At 36.4% G+C, this 20830-nt stretch overlaps 1 protein-coding gene across 20 annotated transcripts in view; it reads left to right on the forward strand.

Annotated features, from left to right (window-relative positions):
• The window catches only part of TMTC2 (transmembrane O-mannosyltransferase targeting cadherins 2), a 416895-nt gene that overhangs the window by 283232 nt on the left and 112833 nt on the right, over positions 1-20830 (forward strand). For all 20 annotated transcript variants that reach the window (XR_014083335.1, XR_014083337.1, XR_014083332.1 and 17 more), the window contains one exon: positions 8077-8198. Coding sequence is in view for 11 of the 20 variants with exons in the window: in XM_081594871.1 (XP_081450997.1) it covers positions 8077-8198 (122 nt within the window). In the remaining 9 variants the exon portion in view is untranslated. The remainder of the gene's footprint in view (positions 1-8076; positions 8199-20830) is intronic.

Raw genomic sequence — 20830 nt, forward strand, 5'->3', positions numbered from 1 at the left:
CAACAATGGAGACACAAAGAACAGACTTCTAGGCTCAGTGGGAGAAGGGGAGGGTGGAATGATTTGAGAGAATAACACTGAAACATGTATATTACCATACACGGAATGGATGACCAGTGCTAGTTCCTGCATGGAGCAATATACCCAGGGCCTGTGCTCTGTGACAACCTGGAGGGATGGGTTGGAGAGCGAGGTATTAGGGGTGTTCAGGATGGGGGGGACAGATGTATACCTATGGCCAATTCATGTTGATGTATGGCAGAAGCCATCACAGTATTGTTAAGTAATAATCCTCCAATTAAACTAAATTAAATAAGAAATAAAAAAACTAAGTCCCTTTCAAATAACCTGTTTGTCTACAACCATACAAAGTTTTAATGGCAAAATAAGAATTAGAAACCCGATCATCTTATTATTCTTTTTGTTTGTAACTCATAATTCAGTCGGAGAAGGCAATGGCACCCCACTCCAGTACTCTTGCCTAGAAAATCCCATGGACGGAGGAGCCTGGTAGGCTGCAGTCCATGGGGTTGCTGAGGGTCGGACACGACTGAGCGACTTCACTTTCACTTTTCACTTTCCTGCATTGGAGAAGGCGATGGCAACCCACTCCAGTGTTCTTGCCTGGAGAATCCCAGGGACGGATGTGCCTGGTTGGCTGCTGTCTACGGGGTCGCACAGAGTCGGACACGACTGAAGCGACTTAGCAGCAGCAGCAGCATAATTCAGTGCTGCATCATAATTATAAGTAATTTTACCAGATAGGATGAGACAAGCCAAGTTAATAAGTCAATTAATTAAAATGTATTTATTTCACTTTAATATTCTATGCAAAATTAGTTTCTAAGGGAAAGAACAGTAACATATATAAAATAAATAATAACAAACTTGAAGATGGGTAAAGTGCTCATTAAAGAAAGGAATGATTACCTTAGTAACCAGCCTGTTCCTCAAACTGGGAAAGCTTGGAAAGTAGACAGATTACCATAGAATGCCTAACTTAGAGGCAAAGTATCGTACAACACTTGCAGTAATGACAATGAGATGCTTTCACCCTATCAGCAGGAGGAAATCTGCTAGAAGCCACGTGGGGCTATATTCTGAATATGCCTGTTCTTTAGAGGCCAGAAAAAATTGCTGTAACCTATGTGAGGCCTTTTGTAAAGATAGCATTTCTCCCCAGGGTGCTGGTGTCCCAGTATTTTGCAAACATACTTCTGAAACTTTCATAACTCCTTAAATTATAGCAAGGTATATGCAGTTCTGTTTTTCATAACCTTTTTCACTCATGTTTCTCTGTTCACTGTGACTTTGCTCCCAGCCATTTACCATATGTTTTATTGTTTCCGTGATACTTTTCTTCATTCTGAAACATGATATCTAGGAAATTACATTTTTAACACAGATTAACTGAAATTTTAAGAGGTAAATTTTTTAAAGTTTTTTGTATTATTTGTTTCATGTACACCTAAAAATCAAATTTTAGAAAAGTTTGATAGGATAAATATATATGATAAACATATCCCTTTGTCACAAGATTGTAAGTACCAGAAGGCAGCATTCATTCATTAAACTTTTGGTTTACCATTATGTGCATTATCCATGTTTGCTAACCTAAATTGATATGCAAGATACATATTTAAGAATTCAAAAAGAGAAATTTAACAATTACTGTGAGAGTTGAGTAAAGAGTGACTACTTTTGGTAAAAGTGGTCAAAATTTGTTTTTTTTTCAAATAGGAAATTTGGAGGGTGGAGAAATTAGATGAACGTGGTCAAAAGTTATAAGCTTCCAGTTATAATACAAAATACTAGGGATGTATTAAATTGATACAAAAGTAATTGTGGTTTCAGACTGTGATTTTTAAATCAATTTAACTGGGTTCAAACACATCTTTATTAATCAAAATAGGAATTATTACAATCAACACATTTTTTGCTAGTGAGAGATGTTTGTTTATTCCCGTAGCATAAGTCCATGCCTTGGGATTTCGGGAACTCTTGGAAGGCATTTTATGCCTCTTGCTGGCTGTGGAAGATTTTCCCTGCAAAAAGTTGTTGAGATGCTTGAAGAAGTGACAGTCAGGTGGCGAGAAGTCAGGTGAATATGGCAGATGAGGCAAAACTTCATAGCCCAACTTGTTCAACTTTTGAAATGTTGGTTGTGTGATGTGTGGTCAGGTGTTGTCGTGGAGAAAAATTGGGCCCTTTCTGTTTTGGGCCCAACAGAAATTGTGTCATTTCTGTTGACCAATACCAGCTGCAGGCATTGCTGTTTTCAGTGCATCTCATCATTGGCTGAGCATACTTTTCAGATGTAATGGTTTCACTAGGATTCAGAAAGCTGTAGTGGATCAGATGGGCAGCAGACCACCAAGCAGTGACCATGACTGTTTTCTGGTGCAAGTTTGGCTTTGGGAAGTGCTTTGGAGTTTCTTGGTCCAGCCACTGAGCTGGTCACCACTGGCTGTAGTGTAAAATCCAATTTTTGTCCCATGTCACAATCAGATCTAGAAATGGTTTGTTTTTGTGTAGAATAAGAGAAGACGACACTTCAAAATGATGATTTTTTTTGATTTACGGTCAGCTCATGAGGCACCTATTTATCGAGCTTTTTCACCTTTCCAATTTGTTTCAATTTCCGGATGACCATAGAATGATCCATATTGAGTTCTTTGGCAACTTCTCTTGTAGTTGTAAGAGGATCAGCTTTGATCATTGCTCCCAGCTGGTCTTTGTCAACTTTTGATGGCCAGCTACTGTGCTCTTCATCTCCAAGGCTCTCGTCTCCTTTGCAAAACTTCTTGAACCACCACTGCACTGTACGTTTGTTAGCAGTTCCTAGACCAAATGCGTTGTTGATATTGAGAGTTGTCCGCTGCTTTATGACCTATTTTGAACTTGAATAAGAAAATCACTTGAGTTTGCTTTTTGTCTAACATCATTTATATAGTCTAAAATAAATATAAAATTAACAGCAAGTAATAAGTCGTTAGCAAAAAAAAATTGAAGTGAGAAGTGCACATTAAAATGATGTATAAGATAGCCACATTTGTTTAAGAATGTATTCCAATACCAAACAGCATAGTTCAACAATGTAAAACTCAATTACTTTTGCACTAGCCTAATATTCAATATGATGTACAATATCATATAGTAGTTAACACTGCTATATGATATACTTGCTTAGAGAGTAGATCCTCAAAATTCTCATAACAAGGGAAACAAATATTATGTTATATCTATACTATATGAAATATATCAAGTAACCTTATTGTGGTAATCATTTCACAGTATGTGTCAAGTCATGATGTTGTATACCTTAAACTTTTACAGTGCTTTATGCCACTTCTATCTAAATAAATCTAAAAGGGGAAAAAAAGAGGAATCTAAACTGAAATATAGAAATGTATTATTTTGTGTAAAAGCAGGAAAAACAAAAGGTAACACGAGCAGATAGCAGTAATATATACCCCTGTATGCTCTCTTCTTTCTCTGTAAGCCAGAGATGTCTGGTAACTTGAAACATGAGAATCACTGAGATCTAGACTCTTACATCATCAATAATCTAGTATTCTTTCTTTTAAGGAGTTAGCCTTTGCTTGGGTTATTTAGATTCAGGGGTTTTTAGGGAGGAAGAGTGACATTATTTGTTCTACATCTGAAACTGGTTTATATCTGCCTGAAGCCAGCCTGGAGACATCCAAATCCCCTTTGTCTGTGAGTGAAGCATAAATAAATCTGGATGATGAACCTGATCACTATATCATCACACAGCACATCTTTGAATTCTTATGAAAAGTGCCTCTATTATGTCATCTTTTTTGTAGTATAAGAAAGAAAAATACTCATCATTGCTTCTTTCCTCCTGGGTACTATAAACATTTTTTTTTTCTATTATTGTAAGTTAAGAAGAATTACAGTACCCCAGAAGATGACTTAACCCACCTTCCTGCACCCTATTCCGAATCAAATATCTTCATTCTCTTCCTTACTGAATTTACTGAACTTTCTTTTCCTGTGATCATTTCCGTTATGGCATTTTTATGATTTTAATATTTTAATCAAGCTCGAAGGATTACATATACACCATTCTCTCTCCTAATACTGAATTCAGTAATGGTACTTTTTGCAATTATTTTATTTCTTCTCTAGTTTTTTTACATATTTGGACTAAATGGTATGGTAGAAAGAGAGAGATTCTAATCTGAACCTTCAGTGTCGTTTGCTTGTTTTTGAACACTGAACAAGTTGATTAAGCTCAGTAACCCATAGTCACCTCATTTGTAAAATGAGACGAATGCTAGTTAAGAGTGTAAGAATAATATAAAAGTATAAAGGTAATACATTTAATACTTCAGTGGATATTCTATAAGTAATAAACTTTATATGGTTGGCAACTGCTTGATGCAGTGGCAAAAAGCATGGGCTTTCAAGACATTCAAACTTTTATTTTTTTAAAATCTTTGGGCCACACCACATGGCAAGTAGGATCTTAGTTCCCCGAGCAGGGATCAAACCTGCAACCCCTGCATTGACAGCACAGAGTCTTAACCACTGACATGTCCGGAAAGTCCCCAAATCTTTTAAGATAGGATTATTAGCTGTGAAGGTCACTTGTTATTCCTGAGCCTCCTCCTCATTCATAAAAAGACCCTTATATAAATTAGAAATGAGAAATATGAAGCTCCTACTTTGGCCATGCCAGGAATACAGCAAGTACTTGGGCTTATATTGTTTGTTGCCTGAACCTTTATTGAATTGCCTTTTAAACACATTTAAATCATCTATGATTATTTTCTTGCATTTTTGGTTTTGCGTCTTGATTTTATTACCATTTTATAGGCTATTTTTGTGTTAAGATTAACCTTTAGAACTAAAGTACATCTTATATGCTACATATTTCCCTGTTAAGAATTGAATCCAGTTTGAGGAAGAAACATTTTTAAAGGTCAACCGTGGATTATTATTGCTCTTACCCCTTTAATTCAATAGATAAGCTCAAGGCAACGTGAAATGAACTTGATGGCCTGTGTATCACAAGCTAAAAAACTGTTTCCCATGAGTGAGACAAAGTATAATTTTCACCTGAGCTGGAGACTTGGAAAGTTATTGATTGTTCACTACCAACAGATTAGCAATGCACTGAGATCAGGTCGTCCTGTGTTTGAACTGCCGCTTTCTACATTTAGGGTTTTGTTGTTTAATTTAACTACTCTGCTTTTCAATTTTCTCATCTGTAAAATCCAGGTTAATTAAGGACATTCCTTAATTTAAAAAAATGAGATACAGAGCAACTAATATAGAGACTGAAAACATGTTTCATCTCACAAACGTAATCTGAAAGTTAGTTGGTACTGGCTGAATGAGGGTGAGGTGTTAAGGACCCGTGTGGGGCTAAGTGAGAAAACCTTCTGTGCACCCAAAGGTATAGAATGGGAGGAGTGAGTATATGTAAGTCAGATGTTTCTCCTTGTAGTTTGCTACTCTCATTCACAGTAAACATTCAATGAATGCTATTGTCATCATTATTACTGAGATACAATGAATGATTACATGAAGTTTTTCTAAGTTGTAATGGATAGAACCTAAGCAGGCTAGTTATTTACATTTTTCATATACTTGCCAAGATGCATTAATACATTATATTTTTTACTTATGGTCCTTTGATATTTTCCCACCTCACAAGCTTTATAGCTTAGTAAATTGCTTATGACTTCTTACTGAACAAAATAAGTCAAGTTAAGTAGTTAGAAAATTAATAATATTTCATTTCAAAATGAGTTTTAATAATGATAGATTTCTGCCTTGGAAAAAAGGAGGAGTATGCTTTTTGAAATGATTTTCAAACATCAACCACTTAAATATGAAAATTTGAATCTCAAAAGCACCATGGACTTAGGATTCTCCTGTAATTTCTCTGTGCCGATAACTTACTGTTCTACAAATTTGTTGTTTTTTTAAATAAATTACAAGTAGAAGCCGTATTAGATGCAATGATTGTCAACTTCTAAAAAGTGATCTATGAGCAGTTGAAGACTATAAGTAGAATTTCAGATTAATTCCAAACAGAACCTCTTAAAGCAGACCCATCTTTCAGCTCTGACTCTGAAATTTCTACTGGCTTTAAAATCCACTTCAGATAGTTGAATTTTGTTTATCATTAATTGCTTTAAATTTTTTAACATTCAATTTTACATTTTTTATATAAATCATATCTAATATTTATTATAAAGAAGTGCTTCACTCTCCCTAAGAAAAATTACTGTTTGCTTTATTTGGAAATGTTTATTAATTCAACATTGCAAAAAGAAAACTGCCTGGCAGTGTTTTACTTATTATGAGATATTATAATAAGACAATATAATTATTACAGAAACAGGAAAAAAAAAATCTGTACCTAATCCTACCACTCTTAACAACTATGAGTATTTTGTATATTTTATTCTAGTCTTTGGTCTTTGTTTCAGTATTTCTTGCATCTCAACCTGAGCACTTGATAATGTCTAACCAAATTCTTCTTAAATGGAAACACATTTTAAGCTTTAGGAAAAAAAAAATTAAGCTATCATTTTTATGATAATATACTTTAAGGACTGTTTTCAGAACTAGAAACACATGGATGTGTGAGTGGTGCATACATTTTTGTTTATGTTACATGTAATTTGTCACCAATATTTTTTACTAACTGGACAAGCAAAGGGCACTCAAAAGGCCTGAAGATGCAGATCAATTCAATTCATCAAACATATTTGTATTGACAACACTGTGGTAATGTAGAGAATTTGATTAAAAAAAAAGGAAGCTAGCTCTTTCTTTGAAGCAAAGATGTACAACCAGTGTGGGTGATACATTTAGGAAAAGCCTCTGATTATTCCTCTAAATGGAAAGAGCTATCACAATTGTGATTAGTTAAGCAGTTATAAAAATCTGCTTGAAAAATAACGCAGGTCACCAGTTTGTTGCTTGGTCTCAGAAATTGAGTAGTTTCTACATTTGAAATGTTTAATATAACTATAATATTTAACTTAAATACACAAATCATCTTACAATCTAATCATCCTATCAAGTGGAATATTCTTTCAAACTATAAGTGTAGAAAGGAGAGGCGGGTGGTGATAAGGCAACTGATACACTTTTGGCTTATTTCTGATTTTTTTCTCTTGCTTGGCTGTTAATGAAAAGCTATTTGGTGGGCAAAATTTATAAAAGTTGAAAATAAGAGCTGATGGCTGAAAGGCCTTAGACTAACTTTGCACTTGGTAATGGGTATGCTAAATAATTCTCACATATTCACTGGATTTTCCAAAGAAACTGGTCCATTTTACTTTACTTATTAAAATATAAAATGCAAATAATTTCTGAAAAAACAAAGATCTAGCACCAATGCTTCATCCCAAATATTTGTAGCTCCTTCCCCCCGCCCCACCCCACCCCGGCCACATCACTTATGGGCTCTCAGTTCCCAGACCAGGGACCGAACCCATGCCCCATTGCTTCTGCAGGGATTGAACCTGTGTCTGCTGCAGTGGAAGAATTGAGCCCTAACCATTTGATCGCCAAGGAATTCCCTTTAACTTCTTCATTTAATATTACTTTCTCAACAGCGTTTTCAACTTTAGTGGGTAGGACCTTGAACTTTTGTTGTTTAGGTCCTGCATAATACTCTCCACTTAGTATTTATTCTATAAATACTTGAGTTTGTAAAGGAAAGAATGAGTATGAATAAAAAAGAACAAATGATTGTAGATAAGAAAGACCCAACCTTAAAAAATGAAATGGTGACAAAGCACATATGATTGAGAGTTAGACATTTTTAGATTAAAAAAAAATCAAAGCTTTACTGCATACTACATTTTTGACTTAGGCATTTCACTTAATTTTGTCGAACACAAGTTTTCTCGTCTGTGAAATCGACATGATGATGACTTTAGGGGAATCAAATGAGATAGCGGATGAGAGTACTTCTCACAGAATCTGAAAATGTATGGAATATAAACATGTGATATGATGCTGTTGCAAATGTTCTTGGAAAACTGTATCATCAGATTGATTTTCTTTTGATTCTCTTGTCAGGTGAAGCGTACATGCGATTAAGCATGCTCCCTGAAGCAGAGCATTGGTATATGGAATCATTGAGATCCAAGACTGACCACATCCCTGCTCATCTTACCTATGGGAAATTGCTTGCTCTCACAGTGAGTAACTGTCTCTCTCACCCTTTAGAAATTGGTTCTCCTGTGAAGATCGAGGTAGATAGGGTCTGAGGTACCTGTTCCTGGCCAGTTAATCCAGACTGTTAGGATGTAATGATGGTCATACTAAATTAGAACAATGTATAAAAAATATAGAAAAATGAATTCCTTTGGCTATGGGGTTTGCCATAGATAAAGTATGATGTGTATCCTTGATGTAACTTAGTTGAAATGTATCAATGGAGAACCCAAAATGTGTGATTATATAATGAACTTGTCAAAATAACCATATTTGTATAAAGATTATGTTCTGTAAGGCAATGTTAACCCCAGATTGGCTATAACACCTGATTCTTTCCAAAAGGCAAGTATTATATAGGACATTGCATGTGTGTCCATCACTGTCACCTAGAATTCCTATTAACTGGAAGTCATTCTGTAAGAGAAGTGCACCCATAATTTGGCTGCCCACTATGTGATAAGTCTCTTGGCCATATTTCTATGAAAGCGATATTGGAAGCATAAGGACTTGTTTATAGTCAACCACTGTGACTTAGAAAAATTGTAATTTTATGTGCTTCAAAGTAATAATAATATTTTTGTTTGTTTTCTACAATAGGAGATTGTTCAAAATATTTAAATAACTTTTCTCAGCTCACCAACTAATAAATGGTACAACTAGCCTTCAGTCTGAATCTAAATCTATTGTCTATGTTATTTTAGTCATATCCCTTAATTTCTCTCCAGTGTTACTAAAAATAAGTGAATATTAGCAAAACATAGAGAAAATGGCCAGGAAAGTAATTCCTAAGTAAATTCATAGAAAGATATCTTATAGTTGTTTAAAAATAATGTTATTTCCCATAGAAGATGATAAGCTAAACAATTATAAGTATTACCTTTCCATTCTAAGATACCACTAAAATGCTATTAAAGAGATTATATAGGCAGACTAAGTAACCAGAAAACGTCTCACTACAATACATCTAGGTATGCTTAATAAAATACAACAGATATGCTCTTAATGCATGGCTGAGCTCAAAGCGTAGGAAAAGAATTTCCCCAGGATGGAAATAAAGCAGTAACTAAACACCAGAACAGTAAACGGTAGGCTGATCTTAAAGTTGATTTGGGATAGTTTACTAGTCTTAACAACCCATGGGAAGGAGCTTATTGTCTGTCTGTCCTTCTTGATGGAATAGGAGATGAAGTCTTGGACCAACAGAAGGCCAGGAACTAGGTGTCTAAATAAAGTAGGCAAGTTCATATCCTCTGTGAAAGAACAATGTAGAAAAAGTTCACATACTGATAAAAGAGGGCAGCATGAAAGTTTGCCTTTCTCAGCATGGAATCCGGAATTTTTTCAGAGAATTTGTCACCACTGTCCTCCCCTCACTGGGGCTTGGATTTTGAATTTACTTTACTTGAATGAGCAAGGAATTCCTAGGCCAGGAAATTAAAGTTAGTTTACTGAAAACTCTAGCTGAAGATGATGCTAAACGTGTCTTTTGAAAAGACATATTTATATCTAGAAGGAGATTTACAGAGTGGGTTTTGGAAAGAACGGTGAGCACAGAAATGGTGATTGTGTGAGTAAATCAGAATAAAATTTTACTGAATAAAATATTGAGAAGGAATAACCTCATAGGAACAATCAGATGGGAGGGGAGGTGAAATTTAAGTTGATTTTTGGAACTCAGGTCGCAGAAACAGGTGTTACAACTGAGTCATCAAAACAGAATAAACCACTGTGGTTTGGAATGGGATAAAAATAAGAAATCTAGAGACTCGAGACTTGGTGGTAGCTGACATAGAAGAGAGTGCATTAGGGAGAATAAAATAGGGTGATCAGTTGTCTCTCCCCATGTGCACAATCCTAGTAACCAGGTGCTCACTGCAAGTCAAGGGAAGGTATGTTCTTAGTGGTGAAGCAGTTGAATGAGACAGCTCCCTAACTCTGGAACAGCTTGCCCAGTCGAGGGTGGAATGCAGAGGGGAATGAAAAGAGGACTGATCAAATGTTTTCCAGTGGAGTACTTAGACTGTCAATACCCCTTCCCTATTGCATGCAGAACACAACTACAAAAGAGTTGATACCCCCCAACCGGCAACACATATACACAAACCCCACCTCCCAAGAAATGGTAGCATTTTTATCTGGAGAAACTGAATCACTCTGGGGAAAAGATTTCCATATACCTACATTTAGAGATCTCTGAAAATGACTAGCTCCCTAACCAGACATACAAAAGTGACTCTTTCCAGTCTAGAAAGCATGTTTATGCCTAAGGAATTCATTCAGCTTTTATTAACTCAACTTGTAAAATAACAATGGGCCATCAGAGATCATTTGTCATATTAGGAAACCCTCAAATGTAAAAGATTGGAGCTGAAACAAATGGATTAGCAAAAGGAAATGAGGGAACAGAAGAAAAAAAAATCATTCAAGATGGTAATATAGCATTTTGTGGAGTGCAGGATGACATAAAAAAAATATGAAAAAACAAGAGCTTTTAGAAATTAAAAAGTTATAGCAAAACAATTTTCATTTGAAGGGTAGGAGAATAAAGATGTGGAAATGTTTTCATATACAAACAAAAAAATGAAATAAAATATGTGAAAGAAAGAATTGTGAAAGAAATTAATATGGGGCCCCAAAAAAGAAGGAACAGAGAAAGAACATGACTCAGAATTTGAGGGTATGAGTTGCTCTTTGGGACATTTACAAGATCATACTATGTCTAGTCTAATCAGTTAGAAAAAAATGTGTTTCACCTTACGAAAACCTTTTCCATTTCCTCTTCTGATAGGATGGTAATTCACACAGCTCCAAATAAGAAGAGAATTCATATATACCTCTTGCTGCAACTACTGCCTGTAGATGTTCTTGAAACATTTTAAATTAGATTGATAAATGGTCACCTTCAAAAAATACCACCTTCAAAAATAGAATTTTCAAATGCCTGATTTATCTTTCCTCCAATAAAATCACTTGGAAAAGGAAAACATTGAAAACTTATCTGTACCTAATTCTGAATATACCTAGACTGTGACATAAATTTGTATATAGAAACCATGTATCCTTTATTTTTCCTTCTTGTTTTCAAGCCTGAATATTTTAAGTTTCCTGTACCAAAACTATGATTTTACAAGCTGCTTTATTTTTAAGATATTTTTAAAAACAAAATTTAGCAGTTTTAATTTACTGAAGCATATAGAAGGAAGGGAAGAAAAGACATATTACGATTCAAATTCTAATCCCCCCCCAACAGAACTTTTATAGTTTCCAACTTGCTGATTAGATGAAATATAAACCCTATTATGGAATGGCTTAAATTCACAGTGCCAAAAAAGTCCAAAACCATCCTTAATAGTTTCTTTTTGAATTATGAGATTTGGCAAATTTCTGATCCCAGTGGATTGCCTTTGTCTAATTTTGGGTTTCTTAGCCTGGTAAAATGCCATTGACTTAACATGAAATTGGCAAGGTAGAAAATGCCACACATTTTGACTTCTGAATGCTTTAAATATAAAATATTATAAAACGGAATTGGCTGTTACTCTGAAAAGAAGAGGAAAAGAAATGGAATAGTGTTTTTACTGTTCCATCAGAACTGACCAAAGACACAATATGTACAACTGACTTGCAACAAAATTAGACTTATATTGTATATTAAGATTTCATATAAAGAATTATATTTTTCTGAGACAACTTTGACAAAAACAAAAATGTTGGTGCTTTTATTATACCCAGTGGTATGTCTTTCAGAACATTTTTGTACAAATTTTTCTTTAAGAATTTTTAGTATAGATAGTATTTAGAAAAGTTCAAAAAGATTTAGGATTTCCCAGAATGCTTTGACAAATTCCGTAGAGCAAATCCTTTTTTATTCCTCTGAAAAAAATGTCCTTTTCCTCTCTCTGCCTGTTCAAATTTTATTTCCCTCTGTGAAGTCTTGCCTGCGTCTTTTAAGCAACTATTTTTTTTCCTTTCTCTATACTTCCATGGTGCTGATTTTCAGTATCTCTGTAGTGGCACTTTTTCAATTGAATGGCAGATATAAATCTATGTCTTTTGACTCTGAATGTGGGGCAGAGACTGTCTTTACTTATATAAGGCATTTCACAATCTTAGCCACTGTTCTTGCACCCTCCTTTGTATTTCTCTTGTTAAGTTATGTAAGGGCTGGGCATGTGTCATTTTTCCCCGGTTTTGTTTAGATGTAATTGCTATATAGTACTATATAAGTTGGGCTTCCCCATTGGCTCAGCTGTAAAGAGTCCATCGGCAGTGCAGGAGACACAGAGACACGGGTTTGATCCCTGGGTCAGGCAGATCTCCTGGAAGAGGAAATGGCAACCCACTCCAGTATTCTTGCCTGGGAAATCTCATAGACAGAGGAGCCTGCAGGTTACAGTCTAAGGGGTCCCAAATATTTGGACACAAGTTAGTGACTAAACAACAACAACAAGCTATATATAAGTTAAAAGTGTACAGGTAGCTGATTTTTGAATATTCTTGTTTCCCTAGTCTGAATCTCATGTCCTCATTAGTCCCTTCATTTTGCCAACATGTGCATTGAGATTTATTAATCCATGCTAAGGCATCACTCTAATTCCCAGTGGTATATACTGAATAAATGAATGAGAGTGGCTTGATTGTAGAGTGGATACAGTGTGATTTTCGAGACCCTGGAAGGGGAGGTAGGCACAAGAGGGTGGACATCTCCTGAATGCTTTGTGATTGATTGGTGTTATTTCATGAAGCTTTATGATGAGTACTACCTTATTTTTATAAGAGAGAAAACTGAGCTTCTCAGATTTAAGACATGTCCCAAGAATAAATAAGCTACTCAATAGTAGAATTGGATACATCCTCAAGGACTTCTGAATTAAGCACCGTTAATATTCATTCTATATTAAATAATTTTGTGTGATGCTTTCCTCCCTTTTATACCTGATTAGAGATTCTAAAAGTAAACTAGTACTCCTGCCTCCGCATAGGTATAAAAATAGCTTATTTTTAGGCATTACCTCTAAATACTAGTTTAGTTTGAATGGGTAATTCAAACTATTTTTTATTATTAAGCTTTATAGCTCATGAACTTAGGACTTCTGTTTTTGGCTATTGGCACTTTGAAGGTCCTACATTACTCAATCACCAATGTTCCAGGGTGCCCTAGAAAATAGTTAGTTCTGCTTTAGGGTCATTGGTAGCCTCCATGTTTAAATATAGTTGGGCCTGGGTGACCCAACTATAGAACATATAGAACTTTCATACCAATGTCATGTCCAGTTAAAATACTAAACACAAGTTCTCTTTAAAATTGTGATTTATTCCTTGCTTGAACTTTGTTACCTAGGACTAATGCTGTGAATTTAAAATTGGACAAGCATTGAGAAAGGAAGGAATAAGTTTCCATTATCACCATGTTTCAAATGGTTTTATAGTTGTTTCTAAAACCATGTATGAACTTTAGTTGTGTGCACATCCTTACTTTTTTTTTTTTTCGTCCTTTTGTCCTTGTTCAATTTATTTCAGCCAAATATTTTGTAGTTTTTTGAGCCAGTAAAATTAGTATTGATTTAAATTGTAGTAAAAGGAACTTGTCTGTTAGGTTATTTTCCAGATTTAGGTTAGTAAGAGAGAAGGAAGGATATGGGGGACTCTAACAGTAATTCTTGATACAGCAAACCTTTATTTTGGCTACTGCATGGAAGTACTGAGCCAGATTTCTGTGTCTAGCCAAAGTTAATTGGGCTACATAAAACTCCAGTTGTGAAAGTACTTGAAGTTCCATGGAAAAGTTCCATAACCCAGGCTAGAATGGTGTCAGTGTAGTTTATCTGGAAATGCAGCACTGTGTGTTTCCTTGGGCCTTTTGTAATGATTATTACTGTTTAGAGCTGAGATTATTTTTCCATTTGGTCTTCTCTAAAGCAAAACTCTTCCCACTTTGCACGTTGACTAACATTTAGGTTCCTTTGTTTTATTATAATCACCGTACAGTCATGTTTAGATTGGAGGGAGCAGGAAACAAAAAATTTTCCTGTGACTCACTGAATGATTATTATGGATATATACCGTTGAAGTTACAAAACTTATTCTGTGGAAAGAGAAGGCATATATCACATATATTGTGCTACTGAAGTACTGAATGAAATATAGAAGAAAATGTAATTCAATGCAGTGTTCAGCTAAGCATTTTATATGAAGTTGCCGCATCTAAACTTATTAGCATTCTGGCAGTAATTCACTTATCGTTGTATTATTTTTACTCTAAATCATAATGAATCTGATAGTTGTTTTTATGCATTTTGATATGTAGAATTAATATCTTTTTAAATTTAGGTATAATTATAGAATCAATCTTATAATTACTCTACTTGTTGCCACCAAGTGTCCTACGAATCCAAGTACCTCTGAAGTATCTCAGACTTTTATTCTGCTTTTCAAGTCAGTTATTGAAAGTCATTGTTAAGAGATATTTTCTCTTGGCAGATATTCTCAGAAATAGTAAAATCAAAATATTCAAATTCTTAGGCATTGAAAGTCATGTGAAATAATCATCCATGGCTTTATATCTAAGTATCATGATGCTATGTTTGAAAAGAAATGTTAGCTTTTTAAGTTCAGTTCAGTTGCTCAGTCATGTCCGACTCTTTGCAACCCCATGAACTTCAGCACACCAGGCCTCCCTGTCCGTCACCAATTCAGAGAGTCCACCCAAACCGATTTCCATTGAGTCGGTGATGCCATCCAGCCATCTCATCCTCTGTCGTCACCTTCTCCTCCTGCCTTCAATATTTCCCAGCATCAGGGTCTTTTCCAGTGAGTCAGGTCTTCACATCAGGTGGCCAAAGTATTGGAGTTTCAGCTTCAACATCAGTCCTTCCAATGAATATTCAGGACTGATTTCCTTTAGGATGGACTGGTAGGATCTCCTTGCAGTCCAAGGGACTCTCAAGAGTCTTCTCCAACACCACAGTTCAAAAGCATCAGTTCTTCGGCACTCAGCTTTCTTTATAGTCCAACTCTCACATCCATACATGACTACTAGAAAAACCATAGCCTTGACTAGATAGACCTTTGTTGACAAAGTAATGTCTCTGCTTTTCAATATGCTCTCTAGGTTGGTCATAACTTTCCTTCCAAGGAGTAATTGTCCTTTAATTTCATGGCTGCAGTCACCATCTGCAGTGATTTTGGAGCCCAGAAAAATAAAGTCAGCCACTGTTTCCCCATCTATTTGCCATGAAGTGATGGGACTGGATGCCATGATCTTAGTTTTCTGAATGTTGAGCTTTAAGCCAACTTTTTCACTCTCCTCTTTTATTTAGGGGTAAATAAGATGATACTGGGCTTCCCAGGTGGCTCAGTGGTAAAGAATCTTCCTGCCAATGTAGGAGACACGGGTTTGATCCCTAGGCTAGGAATATTCCCTGGACAAGGAAATAGCAACGCACTTCATTATTGTTGCTGGGGAAATCTCATGGACAGAGGAGCCTGGTGGGCTACAGTTCATTGGGGTTACAAAACAGTCAGATACCACTGAGTGACTGAGCTTGATACAACATAACCTATCATCACAATTTCCACCTTGTTATTCTTTCTGCTGCATCATGTTGACTCTCCTGTCATGTAATAAAGCGTGAACACGTTTTAATGTGAGTTAAACTTCATTTATAATTTATATTTTTCCAGTTTGATAATTTTTAATAGGAAAAAATTTGAGCATCTTTAGTTATTAAAATAGCACGCTTATTTAAACCCACGTTTACTTTTTGCTCTGTTGGTAAAGAATCTGCCTGCATTGCAGGAGACCTGGGTTCGAGCCCTGGGTAGGGAAGATCCCCTGGAGAAGGAAATGTCAACCCACTGCAGTATCTTGCCTAGAGAATGCCATGGACAGAGGAGCTGGGCAGGCTACAGTCCATGGAATTACAAAGAGTCGGACACGACTGAGTGATTAGCTTTACTTTTTTAAAAGGTGGTACTGACCGCACACATTTTCAAAACAAATGTCTTCCATTCCGATGATTGGCCCAACACTTCCAAAAGAAAGTTGCCTTTTTTTCCCCCTGTAACATCTGGATGTATGTATGTGTGTGTATTTATACAAACAGATCTACACACAGAGGCATATATGTAAATGAAGCCACATGTGTTCTAAAATGTGAGAGATTTCATTTTTGAAGCCTCATAAACAGTCAGTAGTACAGATGAACCTATTTTCAAAGTACAAATAGAGACACTAGACATAGAGAACAAATGGATGAACACCAGGGAGAGAGACAGTGGGATAAATTGGGAGATTGGGATTGACATGTGTACACTGCTGCTGTGCTTTGCTTTGCTGTGCTCAGTTGCTCAGTCATGTCTAACTCTTTGTGATCCTGTGGACTGTAGCCTGCCAGGCTCCTCTGTCCATGGGAATTCTCAAGGCAAGAATACTGGAGTGGGTTGCCATGCCGTCCTCCATTTATACACTACGATGTATAAAATAGATAACTAATCAGAGCCTACTGTATAGCACAGGAGAAGAAAAGGTAAAATCTGTTCATAGGACATATATTAAGTTAACCTTAAAAATGCATTTCAATATACATTAGGTACAGACAAATACTGTTTGATTCCACTTATACAAGGTACCTAGAATAGTCCAATTCGTAGAGTCAGAAAGTATACTGGTGGATGCCTGGAGCCTGGGAGTGGGGAGGGAAAATGGGCAGTTAGTGTTTAATGAGGACAGAGTTTCAGTTTAGGAAGGTGCAAAATTCGAGATGGATGATGGTGTGAGTTGCACAATGGTGTGAATGTGCTTATTGCCACTGAACTGTACAGTTCAATGTGGTTAAAACCATATATTTTATATTGTGTGACTTTTACCAGAATAAAAAAAAAAAAACATTAAAAAATAAAAGCAGGGGCTATTCTTTGTTGTGGTGTGTGGGCTTCTCATTGTGGTGGCTTCTCATTGTGGAGCAGGGGCCCTAGAGCGTGTGGACTTCAGTAGTTGCAGTGCGAGGACTCAGTAGTCATGGCGTACAGGCTTAATTCTCCCAAGGTATGTGGAATCTTCTTGGATCAGGGATAGAACCCGTGTCCCCTGCAGACAGATTCCTAACCACTGGACCACCAAGGATGTCCAAGAAATCTAATGGATTTCTTAATCTTATTTCTCCATAGGTATTTTCTTTTCTCTGACTCTAAGATTTTCTCTTTGTCTTTAGTTTTCTGTAGTTTGGACATACTATGCCTAGGCTTATCATTTGGGGAATTTATCTGCCTTAGTGTTCTCTGTGTTTTCTGAATCTGTGCTTTGGCGTTTATTCTATTTTGGAAAGTTGTGCCTCAATATTACTTTAAATATTTCTTCTGCCCTCTTGTCTTTCTTTCTCATCTGATATTCCAGTTACTGGTATGTTACATGTTTTGAAATTTTCCTATAGTTCTTGGATGTTTTGCACTTTTCATTCATTTATCTCATTACATTTCAGTATGGGAAGTTTCTATTGACTTATCTTTAAATTCATTGATTCTTTCTGTGGTCATGTTGAGTCTTCTAATGACCTCATTAAATTTATTCTTCATTTCTGTTATATTTAGCATTTCCTTTTAATTCTTCGTTAGAATTTCTCTCTGCGTACATTATACATGTGTTTCTGCATGTTGTCTACTTTTTCCATTAGAGTCTTTAACATGTTAATCATAGTTATTTTAAGTTTCTTTTTTGACAGTTATAATGTGTTTCATGTTTCAGTATCTTATGGTATGGTTCTGATACTAACTTCGTCTTTTTGGACTGTGTTTTTCTTTCCTTTTGTCATGCTATGAAATTTTTTGTGGGTTGTTGAATATGTTGAATTCATAATAGGGTATATTTCACAAAGATTATTCTTCGCCTGCCCTCACCAGGAGGGGATCTTTTTTGGTTCTTTACTGTGAGAACCTCGTTGGGTTCTTTGGAAATTAAGACCATGAAAGAGTTGCAACCACATCCTCCACCCAAAGACTGGCCTTCAGGAGTTTCTCACTCTCAGGCTAACCCACAGATGGCTTCCAGCAAGTCATCAAAAGTACCACTTAAAGTGTACCCATCAATTCATAGCTCCTAATTTGATTAAGACTGTTTGGGAGGTTGATGTCTAATGAGTTCTATGAAGCCTTCATGGCACATTTTTGCAATCGAGATCAAGAGGGCCTGAGATGTTGACAGTGATAATTTAGACCTGAGCTGAAGACTCTTAAATTGACTATTAAATTGTCTATCTAGAGGCAGAGAAGTTCAGACTTCCTATTTTCCATCTCTGTGTCACCTCTGTACTTGATTTTTTTCCTGTTTAGTGACCCACATTTTCTTGTGATCTTACTCATTTTCTCTTAAGAGAGAGAGAAAATCATGTTCTGTAATAATGCCAAAACACCCATGTGTATATGGGTGTATGCTTCTCCTCGCGCACTCTGCTGAGACTTGGGAAGGATCCAGATTGGAGATATGCTTGTCATATGCATTTATACACAGAAACTCATTCTCCTGGTAATCTGCCAGTCTCTGACCATTTGCTGTGTGTGCGTTTTCCCTTTTTGCCTGGATTAAAGTTTCTTGTAATTGTATATGTACTACCTCTGGTCACTTCACACTCTGGAAATTAAAGTGAATGAGCTTTGCTTACTAAACAGTGCTTATTAAACATTGTTTAATATTTAATTTCAATAGCTGTTTCTTTCTTTGTAAGTCACAGAAATTTATTATTCACAAGAAGGTGACTCAAGAATCATTAGACTAGCAGAAAGTAGAAATTTAGTAACTTGTGTTGGTAAGTAACCTTATTTTTTCAAATACATGGGTTTTGAGATGGTTGGTATCAAATGAACCTTTGTTAGCTGCAGGGCCTTTTAGTGGTGTTAAAACAAGGAACATTTTCTCCATTAGACTGACTTTCCAAACAATTTCCTGAACTTGGACATTGTAAAGAGCACTTGTAAGCCTCCAGCACTTGGACTGAGCAGGTAGTCTGTTGTCTCGATGCTTGGCCTGCGTTTTCTCTGTGAACCAGCTGAAGTACGATAGCTCCTTTTTGAGACCTCCCCTCCCTGGACTCGCTCAGACACAACAGATTCTCTGGTCTCTGTTTTCTCCTTAGGTACTATGCACAATGAGAGCCCTTTTAAGTATGATCTTTCAATTGGTAAATGCCCATTTCCAGAGTCACCATGGTATTATTCAGTCTATAAGAGCAGGAGTCATCTCATAATCCAGTGCCTGACACCATGGTTGGCTTACAGTGGATACTCTCTGAATCTCTGCTGAGGGATGGGAGGTTGGATGCATGAGTGTATGGGTGGACCTACTCCATAAAGCTCATCTTTAAATAGCTTAATGATTCCTCGTAATAAACTTCTGGACCAGGTCAATAATGTAATACCTTAACTGTGAAACCGGATTGTCTCTGTTTGAACCCCAGTTCTGCCAAATCAAGCTTTTGTGCCTTGGACAAAGTAGACTAATCTCACTGTCCCTCAGTTTCTTATTTTGTAAAACAGATAATAATAATATCTCAGGTGTAATACAAGGATTTAATACGACGATACACAGAAAGTGCCTGGAACAGCACCTGGCACATAGTAAGCTGCTCTTACAGTGTTTCTGTTCTTACCATATAACCTGTAAAGAGAAAGTAGAATTGCAATGTGCCAGGACAACAGACTCCCAGAAAATTCTGTCTTGGGGAAGCAGAGATGAATGGAAACTTAATTACGCTTGACAAAGATCAGATGGCCTTGTGCTGTGAAAGGATATCTTTGTTTAAGCCTTCTTTGTTAGGAGTGTGGTGGGAATAGGAAGCTGAGGTCACAGTAAGACCTGATCGATGCTGCTATTGGAGTCTCCCGGTTTCAGCTGATATTGCAGTGTCATAAAACCCTTGTTGACTCTTCTGATTTAGATGAATACTTGTGAGAGGGAATTAGGGTAACTATAGAATATTTGTCCAAGCCAGGAAGGGGTGGCTATTATTTTTACACTGTAACAGTGGACACAGAGTAGTTACAGGCAAGCCAGAATTACTTCCGAGAATTACTTACAAAATGAGAAGCGCAGTATACTATTTCAATATGCTTGTGGTCTGGTTGTTATAAGAACCTTTTCTAGGACATTTTGGCTTCCCTGATAGCTCAGTTGGTAAAGAATCCTCCTGCAATGCAGGAGACCCCGGTTCGATTCCTGGGTCAGGAAGATCCACCGGAGAAGGGATAGGCTACCCACTCCAGTATTCTGGCCTGGAGAATTCCATGGACTATATGTCCCAAAGAGTCGGACACGACTGAGCAACTTTCACTTTCAGGACATTTTACCTTTGATAGGCATCTTTACCTTAAAGTCCTTTCAGAAGAAAATAAGGGGGTCATTCATTCCAATTCCATTTAATTTTGTTTGTTAGTAAATTAAAATACACTGGATTTTAGGTCTTGGATACTATCCCCAGTCTCAGTGTCAGCTGGCTGGGTCTAGGGGAAAAGGACCAGTTCCTTTTCTCTGTCATAGATTGAAAAGCAATGGAAGCAAAGGAGTATGATGTGAATTAAGAGCTTAACTTTCTTTAATCTGAATCTTTAACCAATGATGACTTCC

This window comes from Giraffa tippelskirchi, chromosome 4, assembly GCF_054371585.1.
Source record: "Giraffa tippelskirchi isolate mGirTip1 chromosome 4, T2T-mGirTip1v1.2.pri, whole genome shotgun sequence".
In the NCBI taxonomy this organism is placed as follows: Eukaryota; Metazoa; Chordata; class Mammalia; order Artiodactyla; family Giraffidae; genus Giraffa; species Giraffa tippelskirchi.